The sequence below is a fragment of the Chinchilla lanigera genome, unplaced genomic scaffold (assembly GCF_000276665.1).
Source record: "Chinchilla lanigera isolate Chin_1 unplaced genomic scaffold, ChiLan1.0 scaffold00113, whole genome shotgun sequence".
Taxonomy (NCBI): domain Eukaryota; kingdom Metazoa; phylum Chordata; class Mammalia; order Rodentia; family Chinchillidae; genus Chinchilla; species Chinchilla lanigera.
In genome coordinates, this window is record NW_004955514.1 from 5,273,198 (window position 1) to 5,294,645 (window position 21,448).

Genomic DNA, 21,448 nt, shown 5'->3' on the forward strand with positions numbered 1-21,448 from the left:
GAGGGAATTACATCTTCCCACAGAATAAAGCGTAAAGGAGCCCTGGCTAGGCAGCAATTACATTGTCACTTTTCTCACCCAGCTAAGTTTTTTTAAAAGCTTGAGTACGGGGCTGCATGTGCAAATGTGTTCACACTCGAAATTAACAGCAGGGCCAGTGTTTCCTTTCCGTCAGTATTTACCACAGAAGACGGCGCCCTGCAGCCCCTCGGCCCGGCTCGTCTCTGCCCGCCCCCCTCGCGCTCTACAGAGAACCTCGCCATCCCCACCCAGTGGCGCCCCCTTTATCAAGAAGCGGCACTAGAGGTCACCCAGAGCGCTGAGACCACACCGAGCCGCGCTGCAGGGCTCTAGCACTGAGGAGACAGAACGGGCTGGGAGCTGCCGTGCGGCCCTCTCCTCCCTTCCCTGCACCACTCACTGCAGCGTGTCCTGGCAGCCAGCCCTGGTGCCAGCTGTGGGGGGCAGGGCAGAAGAAATAGGAAGTCGGGTTTGCCCGCAGCAAAGCGAGAGGTCACTCCAGATAGGGCTATGGAGTAAGGTTTGCGGAGAGCAAGGTGGCTTTAAAAAAAAATCAACCCCACAAATGCAGTATTTATCTGAAGTCCAAACTCCTGACATATCCAGTGTACATTTATTTTTTGACAGCATCCAATAAGCCCCGGGAAGGAGCTAAATTAAGAACCCTTAACATGATGATGGTGTCGGAGCTCTTTAAGCAATGCTGATATGTACTTGGTTTTATGCCCATGGGTGGTCGGCAGCAAGTTTTATTTGCAAAGCAGCATTAGCAAACAGAAGCAATTGCACCGTAAATGAGTAACCTCTAAATTACCAGTAATTACATTTAATGAAATGTCCCTTTGTTACCTTCAAGTGACACTCTCTAAGGAACCTGCCCATCTCGCTAAGCTGACTTCTCAGCTGCTTCCGTCTCCTGCTCCGACAGCTTCTCTTCGGACAGAACGGACATCCAGGGCGATACCGAGCGGGTGATGGTCTGCTTGGCCAGGTTGTAGTGGTTTATGACTGTGTAAAATTTCTCCCGGGCGGTGGGGTCTTGCTCCGAGTAGTAGCTCTCCAAGCCTTCTGGGAGGCACTGAGTGTTCTGCAACACAAGAGCCCGTTGAGACCCCGCGGGTGCAGGAGAAGGCGCGTCCTCACTGCACACCCCACAGAGAGCGGCCCAAGGCAGGCGCCGTCCTGCCCTCAGCACCAGCAGCCAGGTGGAAGCTGGCATCCATGACACCTCAACCGAACAGACTCTGGCCAGCGCCTGACGGGTGCTCCAGGGGCCCCCTCGCCAAAGAGCTTGCACTGGGTATTACTTATTTTTAAACTAGTAGACATGTTTGCCATGCCCAGGAGCACTGAATCAAATCTCCCTGTGCCAGGTCACTAGGGGGCTTTGCCCTGGGGAAGAGGGACAGGCAGGCACGGGAGGCAAAGGGAAGGGCAGGAGGGGAAGGGCTGTGGGGCAGGAAGCTGCAGACCGATGCTGGAGCCCACACGTCACAGAGGGGCACGGCGAGGCTGCGGGGAGGAGGTGAGGGCAGGGTCAGAGCCGCAGGAAGCCGCAGGGGGGGCTCAGGGGTCGGGGCTGGGCTAGGAAGCTGCTCCCACTCCAGCCACATACTGGGGAGGCCAAGGCAGGTTCCAGATGGCTGGAAACCCTAAGGCTGGACATGCATTCTGGAAGACCTCCACACTGTCAGCAAATTGTCAGGAGTCTGAGCCCCAAAGCCTTAAGATCTTCACTGGACAGGAGCTGACCAACCACCCCAGAGTCAAACCTGATGTGGTAGAACAGGGTGGGGCACGGTGGTCTTGGTGCTCACATCCCGTGGACCCCTCACCCCAGCCCCACAGCGGAGGTGTGCACAGGCAACCAGCTCTTTCGTGCCCATTCCCTAGAGTCGGAGGAGACAAGCAGCACCCAGGAAATGATGACATTGCCCAGCCTGCCTTGCTGGCAGATGAGGCCACATGACTGACTTCCAGCCTGTAGGATTCCTGCTGATGTCAGGGGAGCAGGCTGGATAGGGCCCTAAGGGACACTGCATGCCTCAGCTCTTCCCAGCTCCCCCTTGGCCAACTGCAAGAGACAGGACTGAGCAGACCCACCTGCCTGCCAGCTGGGACTTCGTGTGAGGGTAATAAGCCTCCCTCCTTGTCATGGCCTCTGTAAGCTGTGTCTCTGAGCAACCAAAGCATCACACTAGCGCCAAGGCTCTCCTTATCAGATAGGAACATGAGGCCTGCTGTTCTCACGAGCCTCCATCTATCACCTACAAAGTCTAAAAATCGCCTTCTCAGCAACCCCTCCCTTGAGTCTAACTCAGCGAATCTCCTGTAGCCGTCCCCAAGGCGACGTTTCAACATCTCCCCAAGGAGCCTGAGGCTCAGCCCCACGCATCCGGCTTCTGGGCTGAGGCCACCGTGCTGGAAAGCGGCTGAGCCCATGGCATGCCTCCTGCTCCTGGCTGGTGACAAGAAACCCCCGCAGTGTGCACCCCACCGCGGCAGTGAGCCGGGCCTGATGGAGACCCTCGACATCTCCATGCTGGTGGCCGCTGTGCCCAGTGGATGTGGGTCGGGGGCGTCTCACCCAGCCCAGGACACTGGGGAGTCGCTCCAGGAACCTCCTCTTCCCCGAGTCTCTGTGAGCTGAAGGCAGGCTCACTGGGCCTCCTACGTGGGGTCCCTGCTCCCCGGGGATGTCCTGTGGATTGCAAGCCATCTCCCCTGGGCATGGCAGCAGGGGCATGGGACTGGGTCTGCACCTGCTTCCTGTGTCCCTCGATGTTGCGGTGGCACCCGCAGTCTGCAGGGTGCTCTAAGCACGTGTGCCCTCTGTGAGGTGGGCGCCACTAGTCCCACTTTACAGGCGTGGAAGTGAGGCTCAGCTTGGCCTGAGGTCACAGCCCTCCACCCACGCCGTGTCACCCTCCCAAGAGCAGACCCAGCACACATGGGCTGCAGGCGTGGATGTCAGCCCCTCCCTGGGTAACTGTCACTGGAGGCGTCGCATGTGCCCTGTTGTTGGTTGTCCTGCTGTGCCCTCAAAGGTGCAGGTACGGTGCTCACTGGCGAAGTGAACCTCAGCCCAGGGGGGCTGAGACCTCCCCCAAGAGTCAGAGCTGGCAAAGGAGCCTAAAGCCATAACCTGCATGCTCTGCTCCTTAGCCAGCCGGGAGCCCCTGGCACCAAGCTGTGAGGCAGCCAAAGCCAGGCCCTCGCACGTCACGTCACACAGCCGCTGTTCCGGGGCCTGGGGCCGCACGCTGAGCGAACCACACGGGTCGTGGGCAGATTCACAGGCAGGGTGGCAGGTGGGGCTGACTCTGTGAAGGAGAGGGGCCCACAGGCCCCCAGCTCAGTGGCTGGGGCAGGAGGGTCAGTCACAGCCTGGGCAACTTAACTAGACTCAAAAAATAAAAAGGGCTGGGGATACAGCTTAGGGCAAAGGCCCTAGGTTTGACCCTCACCACTGCAAAAAAATTAAATAGATAAAATATGCAAGTGGAAATCTGGCATCCTCGCCCGTTGGCTACTTTTATGATGCCCTCACATTCCCTCAGCTTGAGCCACTTGGTCACGGCTGTCAGGGGCAGCACCCCTCTGTCCGTGGCCCCCTGCATCCTCTCCAGCACTGCCTGGACCCTCAGTGCCCAGCTGAAACCGGTAGGGGACACTGAGTAAATACGCGCTGAGTGCTGAAAGAACAGCGTGCCCTAGGGCCTCTCTGCCCTCCACGTTCCAATGGTAAAATGGGGGTGCAGGAAGAATAGGGTGTTTACCCCACAGGGCTTCCGGGCCCCTCCAGAGAGCCTTGCATAGAAGCTGCTTGTGAGCCGGCTGCTGTGGGTGTGTGGTGTGCACACGCGTGAGAGACAGGAGAGCGAGGAAGCCGAGGGCAGCTGGGACAGACCCCTCCTGGGCCACCCAGGAAGAATCCACCACCTCCATTAGACAACAGTGCAGAACACCATAGGCAGCAGCTCCACAAAGCCTGTGGAGGCTCCAGGTTCCCCAGGGGAGACAAAGCCTTACCTTGAAGACGAACCCATCCGGGCAGGCGCGATCGTACTTGTACACCTTATAGACGACCAGGAAGACGATGCAGGTGAGGAAGGCCAGGGCAAAGAGGACCAGCACTGAGACCTGTGGGTGGAGGTAGGCACCATCAGGGGCAGCTGTGAAGGCGGCCAGGCAGACATATGTGCACACGTACACTGCACCAACGTGTGCAAAGACAGGAAGAACCTGGAAGATCCTGAGAAGGACATCTGGGGACAAGTGTTCCGGAGAATCGCCTTTCACAGGACATCTTGTATGCTCTGTACGGTTTGCATTTTTCACACTGGCACGTCACCTTCACTCTTCATGAGTTGTTTCGAATGTTCCAGGCTTGCAGAGAGAGCACTGGGTACAGACACAATACAGCCTGCGTGCTGCCCAAGCCTCTCCTTGGCGACTCGGACATGGGACTGGGAAGCGAGGCCAGGCTGCTGTGCCCACAGCCCAGTCACCGAGCCTGAGTGCCTGCTTCACGGACACCGCTAGAGCCCAGGCTCCGCGCTGGGACACAGCCTCACTCAGACACCCGGCTGCCCTTGCGCCAGGACCCGCCGACCTAGGAGGACGGCACATCTGCAGCCCTGTCCCCTCTGCCCTCAATGGTGTCCTGCAGTTCAGTGTGTGCCATGGGAACAGGGACTGACTTTCTTCACTGCTGTATGCTGAGCCCTACGCCGGCCCAGCACAAAGTAGGTACTCCGCTGTCGTTTACAGTAGAACCCACCACAGCACGGGGGACAGCTGGCGGGCAGGCAGGAGACCCGTCCCTGCCAGAGAGCACAGGGCTCAGGGCCCCGGTAACATCGCATCGGGACCCTGACGATATTTACCTGGCCGCTAGCAAGCCCGGCAGGGTGCGATCATGAGGCTGACAAGGCACAGGTGGGCCCCTCCCGCCCAGGTGAGCAGGGGTGGCTACCAGGAAGGAGCTGGAGGCACTGGGCACCAGAACCGCGGAGATCCTGGCACCCTACCTCCCACCTCTTCCACCGCCACGCAGAGAGCCCCACAATCCCAGACGTGGGGAGCAGGGGACCCTGCTGCTCCTGGGGCTGCCGAAGAGACCCAGGTGCAGCCGGGCTCATCTGAGTAGACCCTGCCAGCCTCAGGAGCCTGGCCTCGGGTCCACAGGGGGAGTTGGGGCTCCCCTCCCCCGTGAAAGGGAACAAAGCAACCAGGTGCCAGCCAGGACCACAGGAGGAGATGCAAGACGTAAGTGTGCTGCAGCGCAGCGCGCTCCGGGGAAGCCAGAGGCCAGCCCCGCTGTGAACTCAGACGTCACCGGGCGCACCTGCAGACCCCGCATCAGCTGCTTAGGCACCAGCGCCGGCCCTCTGCCGCAGGGCTGCTCTCCACGCACTAGCTGGGGCCCCGCCCACTTCAGCCTGTCTCTCACAACGTGGGGCACGGACTCCAGCACTTCACAGCCCCTACCCCGCTCCAAATCTTGTCACTGTCACTAGGGGCACTGCCCCCTTTCCCAGGGTCCTGATCTGCCTGGGCCTCCGGGCCTGCGTCCCTGTTGCAGATTGACGCAGAGCGCAGAGGCGTGGCGCAGGGGCGTGGGCGTGGTCTCTATGGGCCCCACCCACCAGCATCTTGCCGCCTGGCTGGTTCCATGCTGCTGCGGGACTTGCCAGTCCTCCAGGCACCCTGGCCACACTCCCCAGGTCCAGACGAGGGCAAACCCCCAGGACCGCAGCCAGCCCCGGTCACAAGCCACACCCGCAGCCACCAAATCCCCATTCCTCACCCCCAGCGCACACCCTCAGTTGGAAGGAGCCTTGTCCTCTCCACGCCCTCCTTCCCGGAGATCAGCCTCTCGGACTCCCCACACAACCTCTGAGGTGGCCCTTCCTACTTTAAATCCGGGTCCTCTGGCCTCTAGGCTCCACCCTCTTGACAGTGACAAGTTTAGGAGCCTGGCAGAAGGGTGCCCAACTCTACTCCAGCCTCTGTGACCCCGCACTGGAATTGTCACCTTCCCTAAGGCCGGAGAGACTCTGGTCTGTCTGGGCAACACGTATCACATATGCAGCCGTGCCTGGTGCTGGATGCAGACAGGATGGGGCCGGGCTATTCATGCCCAGGTTGCCATGGACACGAGGCTGAGTGGAGCCTGGAGGGGCAGTTAGTCCAGGTCTGCTGGAGAAACAGGGGCAGCACCCTGCTGGCACCAGGGAGCAGCAAGCACATGGCAGGACAGGGCAGTGACAGCCACCAGCCACAGGTACACGTGCCCTGTGGCTCCAGCTCCCTGTCCACCAGCAGGGACAGGCGTCACTCCGAGGGCTGCTGGGTGGGCCAAGGGGTCGGCAGGGTGTCAGGACCCTGAGGACAGGGCCTGGTGTGCTGGACACAGCAGCTGTGGCTCTTGCTGCTGCTATTATCACCGCTATCCTGCTGCTCGCTCACCTGGGGTCCTACAGACAGAAGAGCCGGCTCTTACCCCAGGTCACCCACACTCGCTTGGGGTCATTGCCTCACCCTAATCTCCCTGGCTAGGGACTCAGCCCCCTGCCTGTCCCCCAAGTCCCCACCAGCGGGGCTGTGTCGCTCAGGGTGGAAGGAGATGGCACGTCGTTCACCTGCTCCTTCAACCTGGGAGCCACCCAGGAGCCAGGATCATGGCGCCCCATCTGTTAGTGTTTAAAAATAACCCAGCCCGCGGCAGGCTGTGGGGAAACCACTTCCCCAGGCAGCCCTGGAACCTGGCCTGGGCCTTTATTGCAGGATTCCCAGGCCTGGCAGCCAAGGAGCTCACAGGACCGAGAAATGAGAATGGAGCAGTCCCTGGAGCCGTTGGGAGGAAGCGACAAAGAAAGAAACCGAGTCAGCAGGTGGAACAGGCCGTGACGCACTTCCCTGCCAGCCGTCCCCTCCTCCCCAGGCCTCAGCAGGCCACAGGGAAGCCCCTCCTTGTCCCAGAGCCTGCAAATCTGCTGGTGGCCCATGTGTCCCCGTGTCTGTCGTGGCTAAGACAGCACCCTGGGCCTCTCCAGAAGGGGCCCCTCCTCGCTTGGAGCTGTGCTGACCTCACACTGTGGACCGTGACCTTGAGCAGGTGGCCCGGCCTCTCTGGACGCCTACTGCATCTCACGGCTGGGGGAGGGGAGCCATGCCTCACATCCTTACAGGGTTACGAGCAGGAGGGGTCCGAGAGCGGACTGTCAGCCCACAGCTTGGGCCTAACTTACAGGCTCTCCAGAAAACTGGCTGAAGCCTACCCACAAGTACCTGCGAAGGTGACCTTATTTAGAAACACAGCCTCAGCAGATTTGATCAGGTTAAGGTTATTAGGTTGGGCCCTGATCCAATTTGACTGGTGTCCTCATAACAAAGAGAAACGGGGACACAGAGACAAGCCCATGTGAAGACTGAGGGCCAGAGTGACAGGCCCACCAGCCAACCAGCGCACAGCCAGCGACCCCCAGAGACCGGGGAAGACAGGTGGGCCCGCCCTGCAGAACTCAGAAGTCCAGCCCTGCAACACCCACATCTCAGACTTCTGGCCTCCAGGACCCTGAGAGAGTACGTTTCATGGCTGTAAGCACCCATGCTGTGTGGCACTTTGTTGTGGAAGCCACACCAGGTCATGCTGCCTTCTCCCTTCCAGCCAGGCCCAAGGCCCCCAGAAGGTTCTGGAACACTGAGCCTCTGGTCACCAATCCCACGTACTGCCATCAAGTCACCAAGCACCCGCTCTGTCCTAATTCAGTATAGGGAGTCCCAGTTCGGAGACTTGCATGAACCTCCCCCTCCCCCGAGACAATGAGGAATATTCTAGAACACTGAATGAAATTACTGAGCCAGGCATCGGTGCTTCCTCCCAGCCTGCAAGTCCCCTGAGGCTCGCTCTGCCTTGACAAGCGTCACTCGCCACATCCCAGAGAGCCCAGCAAAACTGCATCTTTCAACCAACTTCTGACTTTGGCCAAAGACATGAAGGATGAAGTAGCCACTTGGTGCCAGGACAAAGAGTGAGAGGAGGCTAGGTTTGGGTTCAAACTCTGCTCAGCGACACACAGCAGCCTCGGAAGGGCTCCCCCTCCCACAGTTCTCTCACTTGTGAAAGGGGCACCGGCCCTTCGCCTGCGCTCCTGGGGGCGTGCCGAGCCCTGGGGCCGGGCAGAGCTGGCACAGAGCACCCTCCCTGCACAGCACTGCAGCCTCCCAGGGAAAGAAGCTGGAGGACTGGGATCAGGCCCGCTGTAGTGGCTGAATAATGACCCCCCAGGGACACTCATGTCCTGTCCCTGTGCTGCAGGGATGTGTGTGTCCCCCAAAGGCATGTGTTGGGGACTTACCCGCTACTGTCAGGTGTGAGGAGCTGAGGACTCATCAGAGATGACTGGGTCCGGAAGGCTCCGCCCCCAGGACTGGATTCATGCCCTTGTCCAAAGAGTGGCTTCATTAGAAAAGGCCAAATTAGTACGCGTGGTGGTGTGTACCTGTAACCCAGCTCCTCAGAAGGCTGAGGAAGGAGGCTCACAAGTTCTAGGCCAGCCTGGGCAGCTTGGCAAAACCCTACTTCAAAAGCAAATGAGGGTCGGAATATAGCTCAGAGGCAGAGCACTTGTTCGGCATGCATGAGGCCCTGGGCTCAATCCTTGGTCCCACAAACACAGTCGCTGAAAGGGCGGATTTGGTCTCCTTTTCTCTTGCTCTCTCTGGCCTCTCTCCGTCCTTCTGCATGGAGCAGGGCGAGGAGAGGGTCCCTGCCCACTGAGGCCCGGAGCTCTAGCCAGGGGGAGCACCCAGCGTACCCAGGGGAGAGCTTTGCGCCATGGGGCGGGGATACTACACAGGAGGCCCCATGAGCATGGGGAGGGGCTGCAAGAAGCGGCGCTGCAGATCTGAAGGTGGGGAAGGGCCAGGGCCAAGGACACAGACCTCCCTGCTCAGGTGGCCTCTCCCACAGCCCCCATGGGCAGGGCAGGCCTCATGCAGGGACCTCCTGGGTGTGGAAGTGAAGGAGGGGCATGAATCCAGTCTACTGAGCCTTGCAAGCCACCCTGGGACCTGGAGCCAGCCTTGGCTCCCGTGTACACACAGAAGAGAATACGCATCTCATGTGTTTGCAGGAAGAGCCAATCACCCCGGTTTCATTAAGCGAATGACCCGGCACGGTGAGAAGTGGGTGCAGGGCGGCTCTTCTTCCAGCACACAGTACCTGGTGCCCACACCTGGCCTCTTGGGGGTGGCTTCAGGCTTAGTGCCAGGGACCAAGGCCACCAGGCCACCTGACAGGGACAAGGGGCTTCCCCAGGGCACAGGGGGCAGGGCCTGGCCACCATGCTTGCTGGGACCAGGAACATGTTCTTGTTTTCTTTTTGTTTGAAAATCAGAAGGAAAAAATGATGCAGTAGGAATGACTACGTAATAAGGAACCCAGCCTGGACTACTTCATCAGTGTCTTTACTTTTCTCTTTTTCTGTACAGAGAAAAGGGAGGCCCTGCTTTCTCGAATCTTCTGGGGCTCACAAGTGACCAAGGGACTTCTTGGGTGACCCGGAGTTGCTGGGAACTGCCAGCGGAGAAGCAGGAGACAGGTGGCCCAGAGGGGTGGTCTTCCGAGAGCTCAGCAGGGAGGCAAGGGAAAAGGAAAGCTGTTAAGGAGGAGCCAGAGATGTCCAAAGCACAACCCAGGTGTGGCAGCAGGCACGCGCCTATAATCCCAGCACTCTAGGAGGCTGAGGCAGCAGGACTGCAAGTCTGAGCCCAGCTTGGGCCACTTAGCAACTTCACAAGACTAAGTCTCAAAAAATAAAAAATGAACAGTAAAAAAGTGGTAAGAACGTAGCTCAGTACAAAAGCCCTGGGGTCAACCTGCATTACCCGCCCCCATACACGATGGTGTGACTGGTCACCAAGTCCAGAGCCCCACACGCTAGCAGGAGAGAGGGCACCCACAGGTGACGGGGGCGCCCTTCTGTCACACAAAGAGGCTGGGGCCCACGCGGGTTCTGCATGTGTCTGGCCTCCAGGAAGAGCTGCCCCGGTGTGACAGACCAGCACTTCCCACAGCACTGAGCAGCCGTCTGAAGGGTGCATGTGTCTGCCTGTGTGTACGGGGGGCACAGAGTCCACGTGGACCCTAAAATTACACCACTTCTGTGCACCCGACAACAGAAGCTGAGGCAAGCTGCCACTGCCTCCAGGGGGTCCCCCAGGGTGGCGCACAGTGGGGGTGGCCCAGCCCCTGGGTTGTGGACTTAAGGGGACCTGCACCGGAGCAGCAGGGCATGGAGGCCGGGCACAGGCTCCTCCATGATGTTGATGCCTGCGACCTCTTTGGCCACAGGTGACACCACAGCTCCTCAGGGTGATGCTTCAAATGCATGGGACGCTACACAATAACTTGCAAAGAAAACCAATTATACTGACATACTGCTATCAAACTATAAAGTCTTGATGTATGCACGCTTCTTTATGAACGCGCTAAACAAACAGAGCTTCTACGGACTCTGATTTCAAAAGGAGGATGAGCAAGAACACTATCCCAAGGTCCTGATGACAGGAAAACCCCTGTCATCTGCATTGGTGATAAAAGTCACGGGTCCTGCTAACACCTCTGTAGTTTGTAGCCTACATTAAAAAGTGAAGGGCTGTCCCCACAAAAGGGTAAGCCACTGCTGAGGGAAATTAAGGGAGATCCAAATCAAGGGGAAGATACCCTTGTGCATGCACTGAAAGAGCCGATACTGTTGAAGTGAGAGCAGCTGTCCAATTTTACAGATGCAATGCCACCCTTACCAAAATCCCAATGGCCTTCACTGTTGTTTATCATCGTTGTTGATGAGGATGTTTTTGTTGTTGCAGAAATGGGAACTGTAAGGACCTCTGAAGAGTCAAAATTACTCTTGGAAATAAAGAACCAAATTGGAGGATTCAACTTCAAAACTTACTACAGAGCTCCAGTAATCAAAACATCATGGTACTGGCATGAGAAAAAGCATATAAATCAATGGACTGGAATGAACAGGCCAAAATAAAACTCTATCCATGGTCAACTGATTTTCATTAATGATGCCAAGACCATTGAATGGGGCAAAGAAAAGTTTCTTTAGCAAACGGTGTTGGGAAACGTGTATATCATATATCCACTGGCAAAGGGATGAAGCTGGAACCTTACACCATAAACAGAAAGTAATGGTTAGAATGGACAAAAGACCTAAATATAATAGCTCAGCCATGAAGTGCAAATCCAAACCACAAAACGAGACACCACTTCAAACCCACAGTGATGGCAGTAATTGAGAAATCGTAAGGACAAGTGCCGGTGAGGGTACGGAGACACGGAACCCTTGTACACTGCTGATGCAAACGGAAAATGATGCCATTGCTCTAGAAAACATGTCGGCAGTTCCACAGCATGTTAAATATACAGTGTCAGGAACCAGCTGTTCCATTCCGGGGTAGATACCCAAAGCACTACACTCAAACAAAAATGTGTATATGAATGTTTGTGGCCTCACTATGCACAACAGCCAAATGTAAACAACCTAGGTGTCCAAAAAGAGACCAGCAGATAAACAAAATGTGTACATCCCTACGACGAGATACTTGTTACCCGCCACAGGCGAGAGAGGACGGACACCAGTGACAACAGGTCGCACCCTGAAAGCACTAGGCCAGGCCAAAGAACCAGACACAGAAGTCACATCTTGTAGGAGTCCTCTCACGTGACACGTCAGCACAGGGAAATCCACAGGAACAGAACGTTAAATTCATGGCTCATGTGCAGGAGTAGGAGCTTCCTTTTGGGTGATGAAAGCACGGTATTTGGGCACCACAGTGAGTACATTACACGACACTAACTGCACATTATAAAATGTAAGTTTCATGTTATCTATATTTTACCACCGTTCTTTTAAAAACTGGGCTGGAGCGGGGAAGCTGGGGATCACAAGCTGCTGGGGGGGTTCCCTTGATCAGTTTGCTCTGCTCCAAACTACAGCAGCCCTGCAGAAAAAGCCAGGGGACCCCGAGAGGTGTTTTCCCTACAGGTCCACCAGGAGCAATCACAAATAGGCCAGGGCCTGCAGGGAAGGTTGTTGCAAGTATACTGGGAGCTCGAGACCGTCCCAGTGGCCGCTGCCCAGCATCTTGCCTGCTGTGTCCACTGTCACTCACCGAAGTATCCCAGTGTGGGCATCAATCACAGCCACTCAACTGACCAGGCACCAGTCCACTTAGTAGGTCTGATCACTTGCCAGAAGGGCAGAATCAGCAAGGGCTCCACCTAGTCAGCGGCAGCAGAAGGCACTGGGTTCCCTGGTGCCACCTCTGCGGCTGGGGGACTCTGAGGCCACCGGCCAGCTGAGGGAGGGACAGGGGCGGCGGCAGCACAGCAGCATGTCTGCAGCAGCAGTCACCTGCGATCCCTGTGATGCAGAGCAGAGTGTCGGATGGATGTGGGTCTCCCTCCTGTCACCCCTCCTTACCCTGGCTGACCTTGGCCCTGTTCCTCCACCTCTCTGGCCTTAGTTCTCCACCTAGCAAATCAGAACAGTGAGGTCAGCCCTTCAGGCACTGTTAGGAAGACAGAAAGGAGCAACCCTGTGAGGCTCCGGGCCTGAGCAGCAGCTGGGTTGACGGTGGTGGGCGGCTGTCACTCCGCTGTCTCTGTCCTCTCTCCCTCGGGGAAAGCAGAGAGGAAATGAGTGCTTCTGCTGAGTAATGCACTGCCAAAAAAAAAAAAAATCTTGGAGAAAGAAGGCGAATCCTAACATCCTCAAGCATTTACAGCACTAAATGTTTTAGGTAATCCACACAGCAGTGAATACACACACACACACACACACACACACACACACACACACGACACAATCCACTCAACAGCCACTCTGATGGGGCCCCCTCTGCAGCTGGACCCCGAGCCCAGGAGCTCTACAACTGACAATGCAGGCGGCCAAATCCCACAAGATGCACAGTGAGGCTCAAGGTCACCGGGTGTCCAAACACATTTCCAGGGTCTGCGGCGAGACCGCCACCCAGGAAGATCCCCCACGCACACCGCAGAGGAGACGGCACCACGGCAGGTTAACACAGAACACGCGTGCCTTAGGCCATGCCAGGGGATGAAAAACAGGCACACAGGAATCTCAAGGTCATTGAGGACACGAGAAAAAGATACCAGCCACTCACAGGACCATCGGTGATGGGATGCCAAGGGACTGCCCCCCAGCACTGAATGCCAGGCGAACGTGTCCCTCCTAAGACACACGCCCAGCCCTGAGCTGACCCTGAAGGGTGCTCCTGTGTGAGGCCAGCCTCGGGTCTGCTAAGGTCCGGGGGCGACACGGCACAGGTCAGGGGTGTGCTGACCGCCAAGCCCTTCACCCCTCGGCACGTGAGCCGTGAAGAGTCAGCCGCTGCTCACCCCGCAGCCCCAGGAAGGACCTTGACCAAGAGCGACCCAGGCAGCACTGGACACGCTGCTCTGAACGGAGGAGGGGAGCACAGCGTAAAAATGCTCAGGTCGAGCCCGTCTGAGAAACATCTCAGGCCGCATTTCTTCTCGGCACAGATACACCTCGGATTAATTAAACGCCCGCTTCTCTTGGTGACACTAGCCGCCTCAGAAGCCTAGACTTTTGGCCGCCACGGGTGATTCATCCCGCCATCCCTGTGTGGCAGAGTCTTACAAAGCCCTTTCCCCACCAGCGGTTACCTAGCAACAAGCCTAGCAACCTCGCAGCCGAGAGATTAATCACCGAGTGATGATCACAAAGTAACATCCAGAACGACGTCGTTCCAAGGATGCCATCCAAAGGCTCACGAAGATGAGGCATGTCTGACGACGCAAATTAGAGACAAAAGGGACACACTGTTTACTTGTTGCTTCAGTATCTGAAAGGCAGGATCTCCTTCCCGCGATCCCACACTGGGGGCAAGAACCAAGCACCACCCACAAGCCGCCCTGTGGCCAACAGGACCCGGAAGGTGTCTGTCCCTCTCGTCTGCGACAAGCCTGGTGGAAGGGGGTGACTGGTCCTGACCTCCTATCCGCAAACCCGCTCAGCCCAGTGTGCAGAAACCAGGCTCCGCACGACGGCCGCCCGCCCGGCTGTGTGCACGCACTCAGGGACATCACTCACGCCACTGTGCCGGGATAGGCAGGGCAGCATTCCCAAGGGGTTCCGGCCAGACCAGGCCCCACCCAGAAGATTCCAGGACCCAGCGGACACTGGAACTGCCTGGAGAGCAGGTTCAAATGCACATTCCCAGGCGGCTGGCTCTGGAGGTGGCCCCTAGATCACTCAGCTGCTGGAGTCCACCACAATGTCCCCGGACACCCACAGCAGGGGTGCCTGGTTCTGACCGTGCCTGGGAGGCCTTGGGCAGGCCACCTGCAGGACCCGGCATGAGTGTGCCCAGACAGCGGCCTCGCTCAGGGAGCTGATGCCGAGCTTACACCGCAAGCAAGGGGCCCAAAGGGACGCCTGGAAACCTCGCCAAGTCCCCTTCACCCTTCACGGGGCCATTCGTCACGCATTTACTTCTCAGGCAGCTGCATCAGGCGCCGGGGATGGGATCCGGGAGCTGCCGCCCACCGGCTCGGGGCTGCCCGCGAGTCAGTTCTGCCCACACTCACAGTCCCTGCGCCACAGTCTTGGGCCAACATGCTTGCCTCGGGCATTGCTATGGCCTGGTTCCCTTGCCAAGGTCACCAACCCGGCTTGAGGGGCCTCTGCCTCACAAGGCCAGCCCTCGGGACCTCGGGCCACAAGTCTCCTGCACACATCCCCCACAGCGCTGGGATTTCAGGCACACACCATCACTGCTGGCTTTTTATATTCTGAATTTCTTCTTGACAGTCGTGGAGAATCATGGCCACCTGCGACCACCCAAGAGCCTGCCAGAGTGGTCCCCCCTAGAGAGGAGACCCAGGACAGGCGGGACGAGAGGTAAAGGGCACTGACATGGCGTGGCCTCACGGACCCGAGCCTGTGCAGACCCTGGACACAGGGAGCCCCGGCTCTGCGGGCCCCACGGGCAGCCCCAGGGCAGGCGCTGAACCCAGCAAGGACTGTGTGAAGAACAGCCGCCCAGCGCCCTGCTCACCTCAGGCTGGGACTCCCTGCAAAGCTGGGGCAGAGGCAGAGCAGGCTGCCCTGGGGTCATGTGTTCTGCCTCAGTCTCCCTCAGCTGGGAGGTGCAGATGATAGCGGCACCTGCCAGGGCAGCATTCATGAAGGCTGAGCGAGCTGACAGGCATACCGAGCTGCAAGCGGAGTCGGCTCGGGCAGCACACACACGTGGGTAGATGCTGTCACGGCCTCCTCGCAAAAGGCCGTGGGGACAGGGCCGGGGTGCCCATCCCACTGAGAGTGCCCCAGGGGACTCCAGCAATGTGCGGGTCTGCACTCGGGGCTGGGGAGTGTCTCACTGGAGCTGCTGCCTGGGCCTGGGGTAGGCAGTAAGAAAAGATGCTGGCTTTAGTTATTTGGGGTTTTGTGGTTCATTTTGATTTTTTGCGTGGACTTGATGTCACTGTGTAGCTCCTGCTGGCCTGGAACTCTCTGAGATCCTCCTTCCTGCCTCAGCCTCCTGAGTGCTGGGATTGCAGGTATGTGCCACCACTCCTGGCTTTTTAAAATTTTGATTTTTTTATTTTTTTTTTGAGACTGGGTCTTGCGGAAGGCACTGACTTTGGAGCTACAGAGTCGTGGGGAATCGTGGCCACCTTGTGACCGCCCAGGACTCAACAGCCTGACGTGTGCAGAGGCCACTGAGGGCCCCATGGGGAGCAGGCTATGAGCACAAAGGGCGACAGACGCTAAGCACAGCCGGTAAGCCGGCAGGTGCACGCGCCTCCACAAGGGCGGCAGCAGAGAAGGCGCAGGGCTCCTGCCCCGCAACCAGTCCCCTAGCACGGGCACGGATCATCTGAGGGCTTCCGAGCCTCGGGCTCCGGGCAACAGGAGCCAAGGCACTGCGCCTGGCCCCAGCCACGGCAACACCGCGCCCTGGGGGCACATGTGCGTCACCCACGCCTGGGGCGAGGACCCAGGGGCCTGTTACAGATGATCTCAAGGGAAAAGCACAGACCAAGGACACAGCAGGGACAGCGTTTGGCACATACAGCCACTCAACAGATGCAGGAGCCACTCGGGTCACACTGCTCCCTGCTCTGTGGGGACCTGAAGTGACAGGACTGGGAGGCACAGGTCAAATGGGGGACAAAAAGCTGAGACACACTCAGACATCCTGACACCCTGACTCTGACTTCAAGGTCACTCCTGCTTTAACCCGGGGTCAGCAGCTGCTCCCAAGGAGCCAACGGCAGCACATGACGCCCACACCGATGTCACCGGCCAGAGCAGGGGACAGGCCTTGACCTCAGGTCAGTCCATCTCAGCCTGGCTGTGAGCCTCATGCGTGTGAGCTGCTGAGGCAGAAGCCACCAAAAGGGCATCTCAGCACACACGATGTCCTGACACAGAACAGGGAGGGCAGACGCAGGCTCTGTGCTCTCAGTGTCCCCAGCTGTGAAATGGGCATCCACACAGTACCGGCTACGCATTAGGAGGCACTGGGTAGGCGGCTGCAGGGCAGACACGCTACAAGTAAACACACAAGGATGTGGAGGAGAGCAGGGCAGACCGAGGGGCAGTGTGGGGCAACACCAAGGACGGACTCGAAGTCGCTTCACCCCGGTGTCCCCAGTAGCTCCACAAAGCCCCTCTCCGGCTTCCTTTTCATGGTGGTTTCCTCCCAGGATGGACCCGAGCTCCCTGGAATGGAACCTGAGAGAATACGCCAAGGTGCTCTGCGCTGTGCAGAAGCGGGTGCGCTGTGCCCCAGTGCGAGCAGAGAGTTCGTGCACCCAAGTGGGGTGACCGGAGCGCCAGCCAGATGCCCCCTGGGCCAGAGGACCCTGGCCTCTCCTGAGCTGCCCTGTGCATCTGGCCAAGGGCCGCTCTTCTCCTCCTCTCCTGTCCCCCAGGGTGGTCCTGCGGTGCCCCCAGGCTCAGGAGCAGAAGCGCAGAGGCCGCAGGCGTGGGCTCCTGGCCCTGCCGCTCTGTCGCGGCCGCTCCATGCCCCCTCCCACGGAGGCTCACGCCCACGAGCTCACGCAGCTGAAAGGCTCGGGCCAGGCTGGCGTAGTAAGCACTGTGCGTTCATCCTCTGCTATTGTCTGCTTCCTTCCTGAGCTGTTAGGCAAATGTTTTAATGTTTGGAAAGCGACAGTTTTGTATGTTGATTCTAACTTTCTCTAAAAGAACGTTCATGAGTGGGTCTGCCCCACTATAAAAATAAGTAACACGTGACCACTCTGGAAGACGAAGACAAGGAAAGACGTTTTCACAAGCCAGGAGGATAACATCTCGGTGGGTAGCCGGAAGCCACAGCCTGCACAGCCGGGATCCACTCCCACAGACAGCGCCCCTCCTACCCCTGTATCCCTGGGAGTCAGCTCTGCAGCGGCTGGCCTCGCCCCACCCCAGGGCCGCTCACCTTGAACCTCTCGGTGACGCCCTCCGTGATGCTGACGGTGAACTCGGCTATCTTGGGGGGACGGCCTTTGCCTTTCTTGCGCTCGGGTTCATATTCAGTCTTCGTCTTCACGACCACCTTTTCAGGGAACAGAGCGGCACCCATCAGTGGTGAACCCTGTGCTCAGACACCTCTGCCCCAGGTGGGCGGGTCTGGGAACCGTCATATTCACATCCACCATCGCTCCAGGAAGCAATGCCACAGCGGAACAAGCACAACCTCCTCTCACCGGAAAGCTGCCCATGCCTGCGCTTCAGAGCAATCACCTACCCATTCAGAGTCCCGAGCACAACCCCTGGCGGGAAGCGGTGTGACAGAGGGCACAGAGGGTAAGCTCACGGCCAAGGTCACACAGCTAGTGAATGACAGGGTGGGGGCTGCACGACATCTGACTCTTAAGCCAGTGCTCCCTCGAACCACCAGAGCTCCAGCCTTGGCCCAGGGCTGCGGGAGGGTGCATCTTCCTTTGCATAGGCCCTTATGTGCCACCTGCCTGCTGTGGGCACAACAGATGGTCAGAGGGCACTGACTAGGGCCTGCAGACTCAGCTCCTATGGGATCTGTCTCCACCCCAGCCCTCTCTGCCCCGCCCTGCACAGCCCCCAGGGTCTCCCCGCTCTCACTCCCTCGCACTCGGCCTTCATCTGGCCAGAGCCGGTTGGCTTCTCTGTTCCTACTGGACGAGGAACTTCAAGGGTGGGGAAGAGGGCGTCACACACCTCTAATCCCCAGAGCAGGTGCCCATCAGAGGACCAGCCACCACATGCCCATCCTCTCGGGGGATCTGTCCCTTCCCCAGCTGGTCCATGGTTTTAGGGAGCTACCCATGGTCCACTATAGTGGGACCAAGCACAGAACAGGGAAAATAAAGCAACCCAGATGGCTGTCCCTGCAGGACAAATGGAGGGTTCCTCAGCCCGAGCTGTGACCCCTGGAGCCAGCCCAGGCGAGAAGGCACGGGGGACATGGCCTGTGCCAGTAAGCAATGCCAAGAGCCAAGAACTGTGCCACCACACTCTTGCCCCCGTTGTTCCTTTACATGTGCCCAGCGGGCAGGGAAGGTACGCCGGCCTGGGCTGGCACTCGGGCGTCACACCTCTGTCCTCCAATCCCAGGGCACCCATCGCTCCATGTGGCCTTGGGCATGCCCTCGGGTGTGCGTGGACAGCAAGGCTTCTCTCATCAGGGCTGCGGAGGAGAGCATCTGCGGAAGCCCACCCAGCAAGGAGACCCCAGCAACATCTCACCTGGACTCAGCCCGCACCTGCCAGTGACAGATTAGGAAACCTTGCGCAGGTCCCCTGCACGCTCTGAGCCTTCATTCCCACATGTGTAACATGGGGCAACCTTGGCCGTGACCTCACAGTGCCGCCATGCTAAGGGATCAATCAGCCTATGGAGCGGCAGAACAGGCATCCACCAAGCTTGAGCCAGGATGGTGGTCCCTGCCATCGCTGCCAACCCGGCGACAGTGCCCCTCGGTCCGATTTTCCCAGAGTGTGCAAAGCAGTCCTCAGAAGCCACGTCACCTGGGGCAGGCGATGTTGCCTCCTGATCCCAGGTTGCTAGCAACGCGTTGCTATGGTCCCAGCTGAGAAGTCAAGGGTGAGAGGGTCCAGCTACAACCCACGTGGACTGAGAAGCCCTACAGAACCCGTGCGTCCCGGGCAGCCATCACCTTCGGCACAGTGACCTTGGGCACAGCCTGAAAACCCTGAGTCTCAGTCCCCTCGTCTGTGACCTCAGCGACTTCCTAGCCCACCCTGCTGCAGCTCGCTTCTGGGGCACACTTGCCATGCAGGCACCCCTCAGTTTGAACATTTCCAGGGATGACAAACCTTGTGCCTCCCAGAGCCACCCAGGCCGGCCCTGGGAACCCGGCCTGGCTGCCCGGGATTCCATACCTGCCTGAACCATTCCTCCCTGCAATAAGCCAACTGTGCCAGGCGGTCCTGGAATGGAACAGACTGGAAGGAAGATGAGGCTCAGGCCCAGCAGAGAGAGTCACCTGACAGAGGTGCTGCTTCGGGACACAGGGTTCCTGGCACCACCATGCAGCTCCTGAGCTGAGCATCTGGGGTTCAGGAATGAGGGGAGGTGGGGCCTCCAGCCAGACTCTGCTAGCAGGGCCAGCCCGGCACCCACACAGGGAGGGACAGAGTGGAACCAGAAGCCTCAGGTGAGCGCCCCCAGCAAAGCCCAGCCTGGCCCCTGAGCGCCCTAGAACGGCCCCAGCTTGCGGGGGTGCACGGCATGGCCAGCTGGCCCCCTTTTCCCCAGTGGGAACATCTGCTGCCAGCCCCCCACTCAAATTACAGACAATGGAGCTAGGGGACAAAAGCTCCCTGGGGAGCTGAATAGCCTCTGGGGACTCCACGGGAACAAAGAAACCTCCAGGAAAACGACCCCACAGGGACACCCCACACAGCCCTGCAGGCGGCAAGGCAAAGCCCTGAGTCAGAGCTGCTCCACCAGGGACCGGATGAGACAATAAATGTAAAAGACTCTGGGGAGCGGGGTGGGGGAGGGGCGCGGCAGGAGGGTGGGAAGGAAGCCCTGCTTAGGGTTTTAGGAGAATTCTGCAGTACAGTTGTCAGGACTTTTAAAGGTCCTGTTAACCGTCGTTAACTCTAAAATACGGTCTTACTGGAAAGATAGCAACTTGACTAGATGCTATATGCCCCCAAAAGGGCATTTTTCAAATTCAGCAAAAATGCTCCGGCCAAGGCTGAGGGGAGGTCGCTCCCGCTCGCACTGCTCCCGAGTGAGCCCGGCACTCACTCAGAGGCAGCACGGGAGAAACAAAGAGGAAGGAGAGGCAGAGGGCCTGGTCAGCGCTCACATCCACACAGCGCCCGGGCCAGTCGGCCAGCGGGGGGCAGAGAGGACCAGCGGGGCGCCGGGCCCGAGGGAGGGCCCCTGGCCGAGCCCCCACCTCTGTGGGCCGATCGGATGGAAACGGGACCACTCCGGAAGGCTCAGGGGCAGCCGCGCCCCCAGAGCCCCTCTGGCGCCGCGGGGCAAGGGAGGTGCAGGGCAGCTAGGGGACCAGGGACAGCGCCCCCCGACATGACTTCCACAAAAATTAAAAAGGGACCGTGGTGGGGTCGTGGGACCCGTGGTGGGAGCCGACACCCGAGGCAGGGGCCCCCAACATCGCTGGGTCCAGAAGCAAGCAAGCCGGGTACGACGTCCTCGCCCGGCCTCCCTCCGCCAGCCGGAGCCGCCCCCACTCGGCGTCCCCAGCGCACGCGGCGATTCTTTTGTTGCGGCCACGAGAGATTTAGGGGTGCGCATCCCGGCAGCGTGCAGGGGTGGGGGGCTCACCTTATCCGGGGGCGGGAACTGCAGCTGATTGACATCGAGGGGTGTCATCAGGGGAATGGTGTCGAAGCCATCCTCCAGCAGCGGCTGCTTGCTGCCCTTCTCCGCGAAATTGTTCCCCAACTTCACCATGGTTCCGAGGGACCGAGGCCGCCTCCTGCGGAGGGAAGGGGGCGCGGGGGTCACAGCGAGCCAGGGCCTGGGTGGGGCGCGGGGCGGGCTGCGCACAGGGAAGGGGTCGCGAGCACGCGCGGGCAGGCCTGCTCTGGGGGGCTGTGTGTATAGACTCGTCTATTCGGACGAAGCCCCGGGCTCGGGGGCGCAGCGCAGCCGGGAAGGGGGCGCCGCCCCTGCCCAGCCCCTCCGGACGCGTCCCTTGTCCTGGAGCCCCCGCTCGTGGGCCATCCGCCGCGCACCCCGCGTCCTACTCGGACAGAGCAGGGGCCCCACGCCCCATCCCGCAGCGGGGTGCAGCTCGGCGGCACTCACCGCGCGCTCCGCAGGTCTGGGCTCCGAGCGCGCTCCGAGCCTCGCTCCG

The 21,448-nt window shown here is 59.2% G+C and overlaps 1 protein-coding gene and 1 long non-coding RNA gene across 2 annotated transcripts in view; one reads left to right on the forward strand and one right to left on the reverse strand.

The window, feature by feature from the left end:
- Window positions 1-612: 612 nt before the first annotated feature.
- Window positions 613-21,448, reverse strand: part of LOC102026460 (neuron-specific protein family member 1) — a gene marked incomplete in the record, with an annotated part of 21,116 nt that continues 280 nt past the window's right edge. Inside the window, 5 exon segments of the mRNA XM_005408832.2 lie at window positions 613-1,108; window positions 4,054-4,164; window positions 17,548-17,664; window positions 20,914-21,067; window positions 21,400-21,448. Coding sequence (XP_005408889.1) covers window positions 908-1,108; window positions 4,054-4,164; window positions 17,548-17,664; window positions 20,914-21,042 — 558 coding nt within the window.
- On the forward strand, window positions 4,176-11,093 carry LOC102026142. Its single transcript, XR_264514.2, has 3 exons — window positions 4,176-6,310; window positions 6,814-8,060; window positions 10,903-11,093. It is a non-coding gene; the product is annotated as an uncharacterized LOC102026142 (long non-coding RNA).